Source organism: Lagenorhynchus albirostris, chromosome 10 (genome assembly GCF_949774975.1).
Source record: "Lagenorhynchus albirostris chromosome 10, mLagAlb1.1, whole genome shotgun sequence".
Classification (NCBI taxonomy): Eukaryota; Metazoa; Chordata; class Mammalia; order Artiodactyla; family Delphinidae; genus Lagenorhynchus; species Lagenorhynchus albirostris.
Window position 1 is genome coordinate 1,856,198 of NC_083104.1, and position 17,766 is coordinate 1,873,963.

At 46.6% G+C, this 17,766-nt stretch overlaps 1 protein-coding gene across 1 annotated transcript; it reads right to left on the reverse strand.

The window, feature by feature from the left end:
• Positions 1–216: 216 nt before the first annotated feature.
• RPN1 (ribophorin I) lies at positions 217–17,691 on the reverse strand. Its single transcript, XM_060161008.1, has 10 exons — positions 17,342–17,691; positions 14,451–14,515; positions 12,664–12,970; positions 9,036–9,245; positions 7,830–8,022; positions 6,635–6,734; positions 5,708–5,846; positions 5,348–5,467; positions 1,915–2,160; positions 217–801 (listed from the first exon to the last, which is right to left on the reverse strand). The coding sequence occupies exons 1-10, from the start codon at positions 17,636–17,638 to the stop codon at positions 619–621; spliced, it is 1,860 nt and encodes a 619-aa protein (XP_060016991.1). The 5' UTR covers positions 17,639–17,691; the 3' UTR covers positions 217–618.
• Positions 17,692–17,766: the final 75 nt, after the last annotated feature.

A 17,766-nucleotide genomic window follows, 5' to 3' on the forward strand; every position in this document is an offset into this window, starting at 1 on the left:
AAGAGCCCATGACACAAGCACTGTGACACCCCACCACTCTGTTCTGGGACCTTACCTAGGCCACTTTACCTTTGTGGCGTCAGTGTTCTAACATGTAAAATGTAACCAGTACTTGCCATGCAGACTTGCTCTCAGGAGCGAATCCATTATTTAATAGATAAAAAGCACTTGATAAAAGTACTATCCCCAAAGTTAAGAAATAAGTTATGAGAGGCGTTCAACAGAACAGAACAGATGTTCACCGTTCCAGCTTTATTTTCATTTGGTCACACATGCTTTAAAAAACATACACACACGCCTGTAAAATACCCAAACATCAGGAATTAGAAGGGCATAAAACAAGGGGCTTACAGGTGGAAAGAATATCCTAGGCTTCAGAACAAACAAAACCAACTCAAAAATTTCTTTGTGCAACACACAAAAATATTTTGTTTTTAAAAACATTTAAGTTATTTTGTTTTCTTTTTTAAAGGAACATTTTAGGGACAAAAACTTCTTGTATTGCCTGAGGCAGAGCCTGGCTTCTTTCTTCCTTGAAGGCCTTTTGCAAAATACAGAAGCCAGCATTTGCTGGCCTTGATGTTCACCACTCCCACCCTGCCCTCTGGAAGTGCAGGGCTACAGGGCATCCAGGATGTGGTCGATCTTGGTGACCAGCTCCTGTCGCTTTCCCGAGATGAGCTTCTCGTTCTCGATGTACGTGTCTTTCTTGAGCTTGCCAGCCACCAGCCGCTCGGCCTCCACTGCCGACTTCAGTACCAGCTCCTTGACCTGCGCGTCCAGTTTCTGCATTTCGCTCACCTGGCCGAGGCAAGAGCAGGGCAGGGCTCGAGTGTCCTCCGCGGCCCCGCCCCACAGACACCCCCCCCCACCCCCGCCGCCCAGGGCAGAAGGGCTGCTGTGGAGGGAGAGGCCAGCTTCACCCCCTGTAAGGCCTGTTCCCACAAGCTCTGGCCCCTGTGAGCCGCCAGTCCCTTCACCACCCCCGGCCCCAGATGCGGAGAGACTGTACGGACCAAGTGTGGAAACACCGACACCCCCGGCACAGTGCCGGACACATGCAGGCACTCAGTGAACGTTCGTTCTCTTCCCTCCCACGGCCAAACTTGGCCAGGGATTTGGTCGGGCAGAGGGCCAACGGCCGCGGGCGGGCGACTCCTGTTAGCACCAACTGGGTGTCAGGCTGAGGCCTTTTATAGCCACATTGATTCAACACTCAACAAACACTTGTGAGCCATGAAGCCAGGCACGACGCTACACTGGAAAACAGCAGTGACGACAGATGAGGCATCGCACCCTCAGGAGCTGACGCACGATAAATACTTAAGCACACGGATACGTGGTTTCACAGAGGGGTGCAGAGACGGAGCAGGAGTGGGTGGGGGCGTGTGGAGAGGGGCACCCCGGGGGCTTTCAGCCTCATTTACAGGCACCAAGAACTCATGCAGCACATCCTAGGCAGGGTTCCCAGCGCTTCACATGCACTAACTCATTTCACATGACCGCTGTGAGCTCAGTAAGGATTAACAGCTCCCCCATTTTAGAGATGAGGAAACTGAGGCACACAAGTTAGGTAACCTGCTCAGGTTCAGAAAGTCTGAATCAGAGCCTGGAGTCAAACCCACAATTCTAAGTCTGGGTGCTTCTCCCTGCAGCCCAAGCAACCTGGAGCCTTGTCCAGTCTGGCCTCCAGGAGAGGAAGCAGCTGCTCTCAACACCACTGCTGTGGAGGCCAGCAGCACTTCCTCCAAATCCAGCTCACAACCAAGAGCCCAAATCTCGTTCCACCCCAAGGGTCGGCACCACGCGACGCGGCCATAACTGGGCGCACCCACCCCACAGGCCAGCGGCGAGCAAGGCCACGCTGGGCGAGGCAGGAAGGAGCCGGGTGACACGGCGATGGCAGGCACTTACTCTGTCGCACAGGTCGGAGCCCTCCGTCTTCAGCCTGGACTGCAGCAGCGCCACCTCAGAGGCCAAGGCCTTGTGCTCCGTTTCCAGGCTCTTCTTGCCACTGTTGAGGGTGGACACGTCCCGGGACTGTTTGTACCTATTGACTGTCTCATCAAAGTGACGGTAGAGACCTAGTCTCTTGTTGACCAGGGTCAAGACCTGCTCTGTGATGCAGGCCACCTTCATCCTGGCTTCTGCAGCCGGATCCTGGGGGACAGACACCGTGTGTGATGACATCCAGCCCTGAGCCCACTGCGACCTTCTCCTCCCAAGGAGCACCCACCACTAGCACACAAACGAGAAAAGCCACCATCTTGGAAAGTCAGAGAATCACACTCTTGCCGACACTGACCCTGGAACGGTTCAGCAATGGGCAGGACAGGGGACAGGAAGATGAAGCAGACGTTCACATCCAAGTCCAGCAGGACAGACACACTGGTATAAAAGGGATACTAATGCCAGGGTGCACCGTGAGAGGGGTATGAGGTGCTGAGGGAGGAGAAATTCCATCTCAGGCCGGGGAAGACTTCCAGGACGTGTTTCCAGGACCTAAAGGATGAAGCCCAAGCTCCTTAGCCAGCCAAGGCCCTTCAGACGCAGCCCCATGTACTCCCCAGAATCCCTAACCAGTGGGCTACTGCAGAAGCCCTAACCGGGCATGCTCAAAGGCTGACTCTGGCCTGCAGAAGGTCGATTTGGCCCACAATTAGCTTTTTTTTCCTCAGTAAATTATCAAAGCTTTAAAATAGAGATGTATACACAGGAAATCAGTTGAATAAACTATGACTTATCCATACAAGAGAGTCCTCTGCAGCTATAAAAAAATAACAAGGAAGAAAGCTCTCTATGAACTGATATGAGTGATTTTCAGGATACGTTAGTTAAGTGAAAAAAGCAGTGAAAAATAGATATGCTGTTGCTACCTTTTGTGTACAAAAGAAGAAAATAAGAATTAAATATCTGCCTATTTTTGCAAAATAAACAAATCAGAAAGGCTACCTAGGGGACTGATGAAATTGTTCCCTACAAGGCAGGGTGGGACAGGGTGGAGGAAACCACACCATTTTCAAGTTCTCAATTTAGAACTTTGTTAGTGTTTTACGGTATCACAACCAACATTAAATATTACCAATGATGGAGGAAGAAACCAGAATAAAATTCAAGCATCAATGAACCTAATACCTTTCAAATGAGTAACCAGGGAAAGAAGAACAGAGTAACTACCTTGGGATCACAGACTCTGACACTATGGTCTCAATCTAAAGACAAAAAGAGGGCTTCCCTAGTGGCACAGTGGTTGAGAATCCGCCTGCCAATGCAGGGGACATGGGTTCGATCCCCGATACCGGAAGATCCCGCATGCCACGGAGCAACTAAGCCCGTGCACCACAACTACTGAGCCCACACTCTAGAGCCTGCGAGCCACAACGACTGATCCCGTGTGCCACAACTACTGAAGCCCAGGAGCCTCGAGCCCGTGCTCCACAACAAGAGAAACCACCGCAACGAGAAGCCCACGCACCGCAACGAAGAGTAGCCCCCGCTCGCCGCAACTAGAGAAAGCCTGGACGCAGCAACGAAGACCCAATGCAGCCAAAAATAAATAAATAAATAAATTTATTTTAAAAAATAAAGACAAAAAGAACTGCCAAGAAACCTGGCGCTCTACTGGCAGGTTTGGTGTTTGTAGTGGTATGAGTGCAGCAACTGTGGAACTGTTTTGTTTTGTTTATAGACTTCAGCAAATAAACAAACACACTGATGTTGGGATCCAGGCAAAGAACCCTGCGGGGTTAGACTGGAATAACTCATATTTCAAATACCACATGTATTTATCTCCCGGCTCTGTCTGCTGAAAGGGCTGAGGAGCAGAGATGCTCCAAGAGCAGTGATCACAACCAGCTCCCAGATCATGGTCTCCAGGTACCATTCTGCACTGAAAGGAACCGGAGCTCCTCGGAGAAAGTACAAGATATGCCGGAAACATACTGCTGCACGCTACAATAAGGAAGTGCACAAAAATACGATGTAGACGGAAAGACAGTCAAACCTGGGACACTTGAGCATCAAAAGGAACGGCACAGTGGACAGTAATCCAGTAAAATAACACATGAATCCAAACGAATAATGAACCAACCAACTAACAAGAAAAGCTTTTCCTTATAGTAGAAAACCACCTAGTAAGGTAAAAGGCACCATAGTTTTTCAGCCACCACAACTATCAGATTCAGATAAGAATTAGTAATAAATACTGTAACTAATGGGTGAATATCTATGATATTTATATAGCCTCAAACAGATTATGTATTAATTGCAAAGAAAAATAGTAACATTACAGTGAATAAACCAAGAAAGGCACCAACTCAACCAAGGAGAGTCAGTATCACCAACCCCGGACCAAATGACATCAGGTACCTCCCGACGTGATGCACTGCAGACACAGCATAATGTTCTTGCCAAAAATGCATAATCTGCATTTTCAAGGAGAAACATAAGAAACCTAACGTACACACAAGGCCGAGGAATGTCCCAGATTAAAGCAGACTAAGGAAATATGACAACTAAATGCAACTGAATTCTGAAGTATGAAAAAGAATGGCTATAGAAGTTACCCTTGGGGCGATCAGCAAAATTTGAGCCTGGACTGGGTGCTGGTTGTTATTAGAGCAACGTCACATTCCGGACTTCGATCATCGTGCTCTGGCTCTATGAAACGGGGCCCTTGGGGTCAGGCTGTGCACACGCCTAAGTATTCAAGGGAGGCGGGCAACTTAAACGGCTCAGGAAGAGTACATACGACAGGCCAAATGTTAACCACTCCGTCCAGGTGAAGAGTGCACAAGAGTTCGTTTTACTATTCTTGTAAAATGTCTAAATGCAGAAATATTTTAAAACTCGGGATTTTTAAAATTAATATAGCTTAGGAAATGGGGATATGTCACAGTAAAACCTAGACTCAGCCCTTCTGCGTGACAAGGTGAGCAGCTGCCCTGGTGGCACCCCTACCCCAGGGCAGCCTCGCTGGTCTACGGAACCAGCCAGACCAACGTCCTTGCTCATTCGTACCAACTGCCACCCACAGGCCCCAGCAAAAGCCTGCCATGCTGTCCCACAAGCTGCTCCCTGAGGCAAAGGCCCCGCCCCACCTCTTCTGCCAGTCACTTCCCCACGAGCCTTTCTGGGCACACGCTCTGCCCACCGCCTCTCCCCACGGAACTGGCCGCCAGCAGCAACCTGTCTCCTTCAACAGCGCATGTCCGTGACCACAGCAACAAAAGGAGGGGTCTCTAGGGTAACGGTCAGCTGAGGCCACGAGCAGGCAGAGGTGTATGTCGCGCAGCCGGGCGCTGGGAAAGCGAGTCAAGCACGCACTGCAGACGGCCGAGTTGGGTACCTTTGTGATGGAGAAGTCCAGCCTGACGTAGACGATGACGGTGAAGAACAGGACGTAGAAGGCAGCCACCACCAGCAGGGGCTCCTGCAGCATGAGCACCTTGTTGAAGGTGTAGTGCACCTGGGGGGAGCCAGGAACACACGCTGACACACGGGTCCACCCAGACTCAGAAACCTGGGGGCGAAGGGGCCTCGCCAGGCCTACAACTGTCCAGGCTGCCCCCGCCATCTGCCCCACCCCCGCCCCCAGAGGCGGCTGTGCCCAAACCACTGCAGGCAAGGAGGAGAGGATGGCAAGTCCCTGACCCTGCAGCCACTGTCCAGGGAGGAGGCCTGGGAGGCAGGGCTGTGGAGCGCATACCACCATGTCCTGAATGTGCTGCTCCACCAGGTTTTTCTTGTGGGCCACGATCACGGGGCGGCCAAACGTGTCCAGGTAGGTGTAGTGCAGCTCATCAGGGGCTCGGCTGATCTCATAGGGACTGTCCACTTGGATGTTTCTAGATGCCAATGGGAGGAAACTGAGCCTCACACAAACTGCACTGACCAACTAGGTTCACAGTGAGGATCCAAGGCCCGAGGGGTCTTCCAGGGTCACGAGTTCTACTCCACTCTCCTCCCCTCCCATCACAGGGAACACCCAACCCCCTGAGACCGCGGACCCACTGTCAGAAAGCCCTGAGCATGAGAATGTTTTGTCGCCCATGCCAAGGGCAGGGGGCCCTGTGAGTGTCAGCTGGTTTCTGCCAAGTGGACCCTAGAGACGCTGTGGCTCTGTCCTTTCCCAAGCCTGGTTCTTCACCTTAGGCCAACATTTGATGAGATCCCTTACCCTTCCAGATTCCTTCTTTTCTGCTTAAACTGGCCAAAGACAGCTCCCTCTGTTTATAACCATGGAAACTGATATACCATCTGAGACCACCCTCCCCCCCACCTTCTGAACCTGGTGTGACACGCCCAGGACAAGACAAAGCCCTCTCCACTATCCCTCCCCTTCCTAGGAGCACAGCCCAAGGCCACCCAGCTGCCTCAACTTTGCAGTTCTTTCCTTTTGCCAGTCACCTCATCGGACTCAGGCCATCACTCTGGCCTGCTATGAATCCTGCCCCTGTCACAGAAAGGGCTATGTTGGGATAGCTCATAAGTGCATCTTGTGCCCTCACTGAGTCAAATGTCTCAGTTTAAACTCCACCAGAAGCCCCTCCTCTGCGCCCTAGAACCCAACGTCCCACTGAGGTGCCAAGAGGGCACCACCAGGAAGGGAGACAGGAAGGGAGGTCAGACTCACTTGGCCCCTTCTGGCAGGATGATTTTCACAGTCAGAGAGTCTATCACTTGTTCATCAAACACGTGGTCCACAAGCCTCATCTTCAATGCATACTGGTCTCCTGGAGGGTCAAGCAGACATAGCTGTGACTGGTTTTGTGCGTGTCTTTCTCCTAAGTAAAGTACTAGAATCCAGGCCCTGAACGTCACAAAAGGAGACACCAGCCACCACCGACTGTGTGCCTTCAATGAAAGAACACATCAGCTGAGTCTTGCTGAAAGGATCGACCTGAGTCTGATCAGCCTCCAGAGACAGCTGTTAATGGGCTAGAAATACGGAAGACAGAGGAATGTGCTGCCCTGCACTCTGACCCGCAATCAGCAAAATCCAGACCATGGGCTACACTACAAATAAGGTCAACTTCTTCAACAGCTAAACCATGAGGAAAACAGATGGAGGAGGAAACTGTGGATTACTAGAGGTTGACAAGACAAATCAACTTTTTTGAAAAACGCAGAACTGGAGTATCTAGAGACATACAAGTGGGTGATAGAACGATGAAGAAATTCAAGAGAGTGTCTCCCAAAAGCCAGGACGGTGATCGCTGTTGTGGGGAAAGGAGGAGGTACATGAGGGCCTTCTGAGTGGCTGGCCAATTTCACTTTCTTGACCTGAGTGATGGTTACAAGGTGCTCCTCTTATAATTTACTGAACTTTACATTTGTATGATTTACTAGATTTTATTTTGCATTAAAAAGGTTTTAAAAAGAAAGACTTGGAAATATGGCAAAATGTTTATAATCAATAGTTCTGGGTGCTTGTGTAAAAATGTTTATTATTCTCTGAATTTTTTATTTTTTAAATATTTCAAATTTAAAGAATTTAAGCAGTTCCTTCTTATGCTAGAACTGGGGGTAAGAAGCAGCTTTTTACTGTCCTATGTGAATTGATTACCATACGCAGGTATCACTTTTACAACAGTAATTTTTACTCACCGATGAAAAGTTGTTGCTGATATCCCAGCCTTCCTAAGAATGACAAGAGAATACCCTCTCCCCATCTAAAAGGACTGGCAATTATCACACACACACACACACACACACACACACACACACACACACACACACACACACGACACAACACAAAACAAACCCACAGGAAATTAAAGAAAAAGACAGTCTTTCCCTTTTCAACTCCCCAACAATTGAAAACTGACCCAAATTATAGAGGTACTCATAGCTTGGGAGGTTGTAGCCAACGATGTAATGGGTCTTCCACCCGCCGAAAAGAGGAAAGCGAGGCCGGATTTCCATCTCTACAGAGTCATCCAAAATAAGAAGGTGGCTGGTGGAAACATTGCCAATCTCATCCCGATAATAAACATCCTGTGCAGCAGCAGGAAGGATGGTCTGCAAGAGAGTGAGCATGCCTTCTGAAGACTCCAGAAACCGACGCAGAGGAAGCGATCCTAAGTCCAGAAGAGACTTCCTGCACCAAGCTCTTCACCACATCACTGCTTCATAGTCTCCAAACTGTGAACAACCTGAGCAAAGTCTAACTTCCCCCCAAAGGCTCCAGAATATCTAGATGCCTCATCTGCTTCTCAATCAACGTCGGTAAACAGCGAAGCTCTTCTAAACAGTAAGTAACAGACTCATAAATACCTTTGCAGATGCTAAAGACCTAATACAAAGGTAAAAATAATCTAAGTTATTTTGCAGGCGAGCAAACTAAAGACAGGAAATCACATGAAATCGCTAGGTGGTTTATGGTTTACTTATGAAAGGGGTTTCTCCACCTAATATTTTTAACTAATTTTTTAAAATCTTTACTTATTTTTAATTATTTATTTCCAAATCTGTAAGCAAATTTTGATAATTGAGAGGAAAATGTAATGCCTCTGTTCGCACAGTGAGCGCTTCTGTAATACTTAAGTACGTGAAAATGCTTCTAGGATTTCATTTATAAGACAGAAAAAGATACAAAACTGTATATGCAATACGATCAAATGTTTTTTAAAAACAGCATTATAAAAGAAAAAGGAAATATATAAAAGTGTGTCAGCAAAACTAGTGCCTGGGTTTGTTCTTCCTTTTTCCATTATTCAACTTTTCTTTAAAAAACATGATTTACTTATATAAATGGGGGCTTTTTTTTTTGGCCTTGATGCTAGTTCCCCAACCAGGGATCGAACCTGGGCCACAGCAGTGAAAATGCCAAGTTCTAACCACTGGGCCGACAGGGAACTCCTAGAGGCAATTTTTTTTTTTTTAACATTCTGTTGGTTCTAACACCATCACTCAACTACCTGAACACCAGTCAATCCCAACGACTGTCCATAATTAGCTACTTTCAAAAAGCAAAAGAAAGGACAGATGTGATAGTCATACTTTCCCCAATGTCCAAGTCCAACAGTCCATACCTTAAAAGAACGGATGGAGGAGACTCCACTATCTGGCTGTCTCTGGTAATCATAGCGCGAAAAAGGCCCCTTCAGCACAGCCCCTGTGTGCTTCAGGTCCACGTTTTCCTCCACAGCAATGTTACCCCAGTGGGAGACCTCGATGACTCGGGTCATGCTGGTGATGGTCAGGAAAGGGCTGTTGTTCTCAGAATGTACTTTAAAAGTGTCCTGGAGAGGAAGGAAACAAGCAGCTCAAAGTCTGGTGACAGAGGAATCAACACTATCTTAAAGCAAATTGATTGGAAACAATCAGTACCAGGACGGTTAAACTGTGACACATCTAATGTATGCAACAGAATGGTTAAATTGTGCTGTCTCTAACGTAATGACATGGAAATATTCACGACATATTATTAATTGGAAAGATAGAATACACAAAGCTGTTTTAGGTTCCAACATAAACATCATTTGTTTTACAAACAAAATTGTCTATACTTATTATTTTATAGCGACTATGTGAGAAAAAGAGAACAGAACCTGAACTGAGATACATGAGAATCTCAACACAGATAGGAAACAGAATTACAGATTATTTCTACTTTCTCCTTGTAGTTTTTATTTTCCAAATTTCTGCAAATGAGCTTTTTAAATTGATTTTTTAAAGCAATTTTTACAGTTTTAAAATAAAATAAAATCTTAAGCTGTAAATAAAGAAAAACTGTAACTAGGAAATAAATATAAGATCTAACAGAGAAGACATAACCTCTCACCAGTGAGCTAACAAATAACTCATAACTGAGGGAGACATGTAGCATTACTGGATTGTTCTAACCTGAAGAAAAGTCATCTAGAAAAGTTCACAGAAGAGACTTTTTAAGATAACATTTATGGAATTGACATGTATGTATGTATCAGGCAGTCTTTATGAGCTCTGAATAAGCACATAATTTCATTTAATCCTCAAAACATCACAACGAAGTAATTACTACTTATCCCCAATTTTACAAATAAAAAACCCAGAGGCCCAGCAGTTAGTATTAAGAAATCTTTCTGGTCACAGATACAGATTGGTGGTTGCCAGAGGCATGGGTGGGAGAAATGGGTGAACTGTTTTGTTTCTTTTTAATTTAAATAAACTGAATAACAAAATTTTTTAAAAGTAAAATTACAAAAAGACCAGAAAAACATCAAATTAAAAAGCTTTTGTACAGCTAAGGAAACCACCAACAAAACGAAAAGGTTGCCTACTGAATGGAAGAAGATATTTGCAAATGATACAGCCAATAGGGGATTAACATCCAAACTGTACAAAGAACTCCTACAACCTGACATCAAAAAACAAAGGACCCAATTTACAAATGGGCAGAGGATCTGAATAGACATTTTTCCAAGGAAGATATTCAGAGAGCCAACAGGCAAATGGGAAGATGCTCAACATCACGCATCATCAGGCAAATGCAAATCAAAACCACAATGAGGTACTATCACTTCACGTCTGTCAGAATGGCTATCATCAAAAGATAATAAATAACAAGTGTTAGTGAGGATGTAGAGAAAAAGGAAACCTCATGCACTGTTGCTGGGAATGTAAACTGGGGCAGCCACAACAGAAAACAGTATGGAGATTCCTTAAAAAATTAAAAATACAACTACCATATGACCCAGCAATTCTACTCCTGGGTATTTACCCAAACAAAATGAAAAACACTCATTAGAAAAGTTATATGCACCTCAAAGTTCATAGCAGCATCATTTACAACAGCCAAGATACAGAAGCAACCTAAGTGCCCATCAATAGATGAATGGATAAAGAAGATGTGAGATACACACACACACACACACACACACACACACACACACACACACACACACAGTGGAACACTACTCAGTCATAAAAAAGAATGGAATCTTGCCATTTGTGACAACATGGATGGATCTAGAGGATACTATGCTAAATGAAGTAAATCAGAAAAAGGCAAATACTGTATGATTTCACTTATATGTGGAATCTAGAAAACAAATGAACAAAATAGAAACAGAGTTATAGATATAGAGAACAAACAGGTGGTTGCCAGAGGGGAGAGGGGGGTCAGGGAGGGAGAGAAATAGGTGAAGCACATTAAGAGGTACAACCTTCCAGTTGCAAAATAAATGAGACAAGTATGAAATGTACAGTGTGGCGAAGTCAATAACTACGTAATATCTTTGTATGGTGACATATCCTAACTGCACTTATGGTGGCGATCGTTTTGAAATGTACAGAAATTCTGAATCAATATATTGTATAACAGGAACTAACATAGTGTTGTAGGTCAATTACACTTCGAAAACCAAAAACCAAACAAACAAACTCATAGAGAAAGAGATCAGATTTGTGGCCCCCAGAGGCAGAGGCGGGACAGAGGGAGAATTGGAGGAAGGTGGTCAAAAGGTCCAAACTTCCAGCTGTAACATAAATAAGTACTAGGGAAGTGACATACAACGTGATAAATATAATTAGCACTGCTGTACATTCCATATGAAAGCTAAGAGAGTAAATCCTAAGAGTTCTTATCACAGGAAAACTTTTTTTTCTATTTCCTTAACTTTTTTTTATTTTAATTTCACGGCCCCTCGTTCCATATAATTTATATATGAAGCACCCAAAACTGGAGCTGAGGTCTGAACAGTGTCTATTTCTTTAATTTTGTATCTGTATGAGATGATGCACGTGCACTAGCTCCTGCGATCATCACTTCATGATATAAGTCAAATCACGACGCTGTACACCTTGAACTTACTCAGGGCATGTCAATTTAATCTCCTTAAAAATGGAAGAAAAAGAAAAAGTTAAAGGCCAAAAGAACCAGAAAAACACCTTTCTTTCCCAAAAGTCCAAGAAGTAGACAAGATAAGGTTATTTTGTTTTGCTATTTTATTATAATTGTAGTTAACAGCATTTAATGCCAATACCGGCACGGCTATGGGGAAACTGGCAGTTCCATAGTGCTGGTGCCGTAATACATTGGCTAAATTTTCTGAAAAAGCATTTGGCAGTACAGCAAGAGATTTTTAAATGTTTATATGCTTTGATTTGAAAACTTGTACTTCAAAAACTCTATCCTGAGAGTACAGAGCAAAGAAAAGATAGAGAAAGGACGGCTGAAGCATTGTAGCAATAGCCTGACAACCACTGAATCTCAGCGACAGATGGCTGTCCGTTTACGATACTCTATACTTCCGTGTGTTTGAAACGTCCCATAACAACATCTTTTTTACGCCTTCATCACTCCCCCTGCCTTTAAGGCTCACGCCCTAGGCTCAGCAACACCACCAGCAGCTAACCCCAGCCACCAGGGCCAGCACAGCTCAGGTTTTCCCATCCCCGCGCCTTTGTCCCCCCATCGCCTCTGCCCAGAATGCCTGGTTTCCTGCTCCCCCAACTCCCACCTCCTTTAGAAAGCCCTCCTCAAGCCCCAGCCTCTATCTGAACTCCCAGAATGAGGACAGTGAGCCCCATGGAGTCACTTCTCGGCAGGTTAAAACTCTGGGGATGATCTGACATGGTGCTTTGGATTCCCACCCAAGCCCCTCAACGCGTCGTCACCCCCGCAGGAGATATGTCCCTGAAGCAGACAGGGGTGGCCTGGACTCCACAAGGGCCCACCTGACTATAGGCAGGGACATCGCGGAAAGGTCCGTAATCCAGGAGGTCCTCGGAGCGCGTGGGGTTCCCCAACTTGGTGTAGCTCTCCACGTTTCGGGAGGCGAGTTTCACACGCATGGTTTGTGTCTTCGTCGGGTAGGGAGAGTAGAAATAATGGTTCCCCTCAAACACCACAAACTGTTTCTCCGACTGGGTGATCTGGGTTGGATATGGCTGAAGCACATGGGTATAAACGGCTTCCACAATGACTGAAACCTTGGCCCCGGGATCAAGAGCGACTGGGAGCTTGACGGTGAAGAATCTCCCACTGGAGCAAGGATGAGGAGAAACAATTAAGAGAAACCAAGAAACTGAAAAGAGTACAGCAGCTTAAAATCACAGCAAAATTTTGTACCAAGATAAAAGCAGTTACTTCTAAGAGATCACCTTCAACCTATTAATTTAAGCCTTCTTAAAAATTTATTTATTTGGCATTTATTTATTTATTTTATTTATCTATGTTTGGCTGGGTTGGGTCTTTGTTGCTGCACACGGGCTTTCTCTAGTTGCAACGAGCGGGGGCTACTCTTCGTTGCGGTGTGCAGGCTTCTCATTGAGGTGGCTTCTCTTGTTGCGGAGCACGGGCTCTAGGCGCGCGGGCTTCAGTAGTTGTGGTGCACGGGCTCAGTAGTCGTGCCTTGTGGGCTCAGTAGTTGTGGCGCACGGGCTTAGTTGCTCCACAGCATGTGGTATCTTCCCGGACCAGGGCTTGAACCCTGGTGTCCCCTGCATTGGCAGGCGGATTCTTAACCGCTGCGCCACCAGGGAAGTCCCTTCCTGCTTTTTAACGTGTGTTTGAAAACTATCCTTAGTAAAGTGTTTTAGAATAAATAACAAGTGCCAAGCCCCCTGCTAGGCACTGAGGTTAGAGCAGAGAAGGCGGTAAGTTCAAACCCAGGCTTCATGTTCAAAGAGCTCAGTCTACCTCCTGTGAAAAAGCATCACTGTTGGGCTTCCCTGGTGGCACAGTGCTTAAGAATCTGCCTGCCAACACAAGAGACACGGGTTCGAGCCCTGGTCCGGGAAGATCCCACATGCCGCGGAGTAACTAAGCCTGTGCGCCACAACTACTGAGCCTGCGCTCTAGAGCCCGCGTGCCACAACTACTGAAGCCCGCGCACCCTAGAGCCTGTGCTCCGCAACAAGGGAAGCCACCGCAACGAGAAGCCCGCGCACCACGACGAAGAGCAGCCCCCGCTTACCGCAACTAGAGAAAGCCCACGCAGCAACAAAGACCCAACGCAGCCAAAAATTTTTAAAAATAAAAAAATAATAATAAAATAAAATAAAAGGCATCACTTTCAGCACCGTGAAGGCTGGCGAGGAGGTGTGGTAAGGCTGCCTACCCCTTGGAAACAGGACGGTAGCCAAGCAGCGATGGGAAGGTGTCTGCTGAGGCAAACAGCCCGCAGGTCCCACCCACCGGTTTCCCATCTGTTGGCTGGGGATCCCTACCCCCATAGATTAGAGACCTGATGTGGCATGGAAGTAACTACTTTCCTGTTGTGAAACACACTGCCACTCTCAGGGGAGTCCAGTTTCAGCACTAGGAGTCAGAAAAGACATCATAAACGGGTCCAGAATGCAGGGAGCCTGTCGCCTGCTACCACACACTCTACTAACTGAGACAGCCTCTAACACGCTGGGCCCATTCTAAGCGACTCTCCTAGTTATGATTCCAGCCCTGATGTGATAACCTACAACCAGACAAGGCAAGACAGACACAGATATGCTGACCGTTACCTTACCTTTTACCCTTAATTTTGGTTTCTCGTACTTCCAGATTGTTCTCTTCCTCATCCTCTCCCTTCACCTGTAAAAGGACAAAGGAAGTTATTCTTTTTTGTCTTTCAGTCTCTGAATTTTGAGTCAACAATTAACTAACTGCCGCAGAAGTCCACATTAAAACATTCAAACCACCAGAACTTTGCTGGTTTCAGTAACAATTTTTCAAGTGAAATACAAGAACACTGTCAAAAGACCTACTTTTGCACTGAATAAGCTGTATGATATGCTCTAGAAAATCATATTTTCCTGAATGATCAAATACACACATACAAATTAAAATTACGCTTCCAAATAGAGTTTACACTTCCAAATAGAAAGACCAGAAAGGTTTCTTTCTGGACGGTTTCTTCTTCATTTACATTCCAATATGGCTATGCATAGAAAAAGTCCCAGTATTGTTTATTACTTTTATTTTTTCATTTTTTATTTTGGCTGCGTTGGCTCTTCATTGCTGCACAAGGGCTTTCTCTAGTTGTGGCGAGCAGGGGCTACTCTTCGTTGCAGCGCGCGGGCTTCTCATTGCAGTGGCTTCTCTTGCTGCGGCACGCAGGCCCTAGAGTGTGCGGTGCGGGCTTCAGTAGTTGCGGCGCATGGGCTCAGTAGTTGTGGCTCAAGGGCTGTAGAGCGCAGGCTCAGTAGTTGTGGCACACGAGCTTAGTTGCTCCGCAGCATGTGGGATATTCCTGGACCAGGGCTTGAACCCGTGTCCCCTGCACTGGCAGGTGGATTCTTAACCACTGCACTACCAGGGAAGTCCCTATTTATTGTTGTAGAAGAAAAGTCTCATGCATAACCAAAACTGATTTTAGTTGCGCAAAAGAAGTTAACAGCGGCAAAAGCAATGGCTACTGTGTGGCACACTCTTTTATTCTTATCCTTCATTGCAACCAGCTGTGCAACCAGGAAAAGGATGCCAACTCCGGCAGGCTGCAGGGTCTTTCTGAGAAAGAGTAGGCATCTTGAATGAGACTGTGGAACAGATTCTAAGGGAAAAACTTACACACACAGCACTGATCTCTTTGCCAACCCAACCTCCACCAAAAGAAAAAAAATTTAAGACCACCTTTTAAGACTGGACCAGTGATTCCCAATCAGGTATACAAAGCTATAATGAGAAAGCTATTTGTCATATTTCAAAAAGCCTAAAAGTTATCATACAATCATCCTCAACAAAGGTGTACAGCCTAATAAAAACAACAAATTTCACTACTTTTACTAGAATCCTATCACAGTGGGAACATTCTAGTATACTTGTGCTTATCAGGAACTCTCATTGTTCAGTTATATGTTGATTTGTCTTAAGAAATATTTATTATCACTTCTAAATATTTACTAGATTCAATGTGTAATCTAATAAAAGGTTAGAGAAACAAAATATTTCAAATATAGGATCCAAATGAAAGCAAAAATAGTAAGATAAGTCTTTGGTAGTAAAAAGACAAGGAACCACTGGCTCCTAGTCGATAATCATCCCGGCCTCCTCTATCAGTTCCTAAACTTCTACATGTAGTGTCGAAGATAATTCACTGAAACAATTTCTAGCAACCTCACCAAAGCCTCCCAGTCAGTTGTTGGAAAATACACGTCTCTTGGTTAAGTTTATCATCCAGTTACGTTTCCCATTGGGACAGGGGTACAAGGGAGCACATACACCCGTTTGACTCATCTCACTCTTGGACTACAAATCAAAAAATGGTTCTGAATAAACCTGGTGATGGGACTACAGGTTTTATACCCCAACAGAACCCTACCTCACACCATCTAGGCCACAAGAGGCAATGTCGTACAGTGAAGAACACACACACACACACAAAGCGTGAAAGAAACTAACCTGACTCTTTATTCTAAGACATCATGTAGGTTAAACAACTTAACCTCTCAGACTGCAGTCCTCACCAGCAGTAACAGTACACCTCGAAGGGCTCTTATGAGAGTTAAATGAGAATGTACTTAAAATACCTACCACAATACCTGACACAAGGTAAATTCTCAGTTAAGACACCAGTTAAGCGCTCTCCGGCATGATGGCCAGATAGCTTCTGCTGTCGTCTTGTTATACTGTGGCAACCTCACTAAATGACAACTTGCTTTTATAAAAGAATGGGATTTAACATTCAGAACATTCAAATGAAGTTTTAATCCATCCTTCCACAAACCTTTAAGTAAAACTGCGTGTTTCATCATGGACAAAGCATGATAAGGGAACAGGAGTCATTTCGGAAGCATGATCTCCATAAAGGTAACTTTATAGCTCCAAATTCAGCAGTCAGGTATGCTAAGAAGAAATACAACACTGGAATGACTCTTCTCCAAACCAATAACTGGGTAATCACTTCATGGATGCTGTTTAAGGAAAACAGTAATAGAAGGCAAACCTCTGTATACGTATATTCCCTCTATTCCCAAAGCCAACACTGCTTCCTTGAGAGGCATAAAAATGACCACTGAAATGCATGGAAGAACAGAAGCAAAGTTGGGAGGCATTTACTGCGTTACTGTAAGAATGAGAACCGGTCGGGGGGAGGGAGAGAACTGGACTTTCCCTTTCTGTAGTGTATTACTTGCACGAGTTTTTAAACTAATGAAGCCGCCGTTCGCAACCGTAAGAAGTGCGTTATATTAACAGCGGTTTCAAACGATTCCAAACTTGGAAGCAGGGGAGCTGCTCCATTTGCGATCTCACTGGACGGAGCCCAGCTCCCTGGCGAATCCGCGCTCGGGCCGCACCACCGCGCGGCTCCCCCGCAGGCCACGGGCCCAGCCGCCTGCGCCGCCGGCCGGGGCTGACGTGTCCGGGTCGGGGACGGGCGCCGGTCCTCCCGGCCGGCCCGTGTCCCCGGGCCCAGCTCACCTGCACGCCGAGGTACGCCAGCCGGGCCTCCAGCTCGGGCTCCAGAGCCAGTAGGAAGGAGGCGACGCGGGGCGAGGAGCTACCGCCCGCGTGCGCCAGGACCACCTCGGCCGTCACCTTGGCCAAGTGGCTGCTCAGGTCCACAGTGCGCTTCACGTCCTCGTTGATCAGCGGCGGCGCCTCCGCAGAGGCGCGGCCCGGCGCCGGGGCCCAGGCCCAGATCAGCAGCAGCAGTGGCAGCAGGCAAGCTGCGGGCGCCTCCATGGCCGTGACTGAGCTAGACCGCGGGTGGCCCATCCGCGCGCGTACCCCGTGTCCGCCACGGCGCAGCCGCCCATTGGGCCCGCTGGCGCCCCAAGATGGCGGCGCCCAGGGGCGAGGACCCCGTCTCCATGGCAACGGGCGGCCCGCCGGGCGCCTGCTTG

Bases quoted from the DNA above. Each gene is read 5' to 3' on its own strand.
- RPN1 (XM_060161008.1), bottom strand. From the start codon at position 17,638: ATGGGCCACCCGCGGTCTAGCTCAGTCACGGCCATGGAGGCGCCCGCA. The intron at 9,246-12,663 runs GTGGGCCCTTGT...CTTCCTCTCCAG, and splicing joins ATGTCCCTGCCTATAGTCAG to GACACTTTTAAAGTACATTC. The intron at 5,468-5,707 runs GTATGCGCTCCA...GGCTCCCCCCAG, and splicing joins AGCACATTCAGGACATGGTG to GTGCACTACACCTTCAACAA.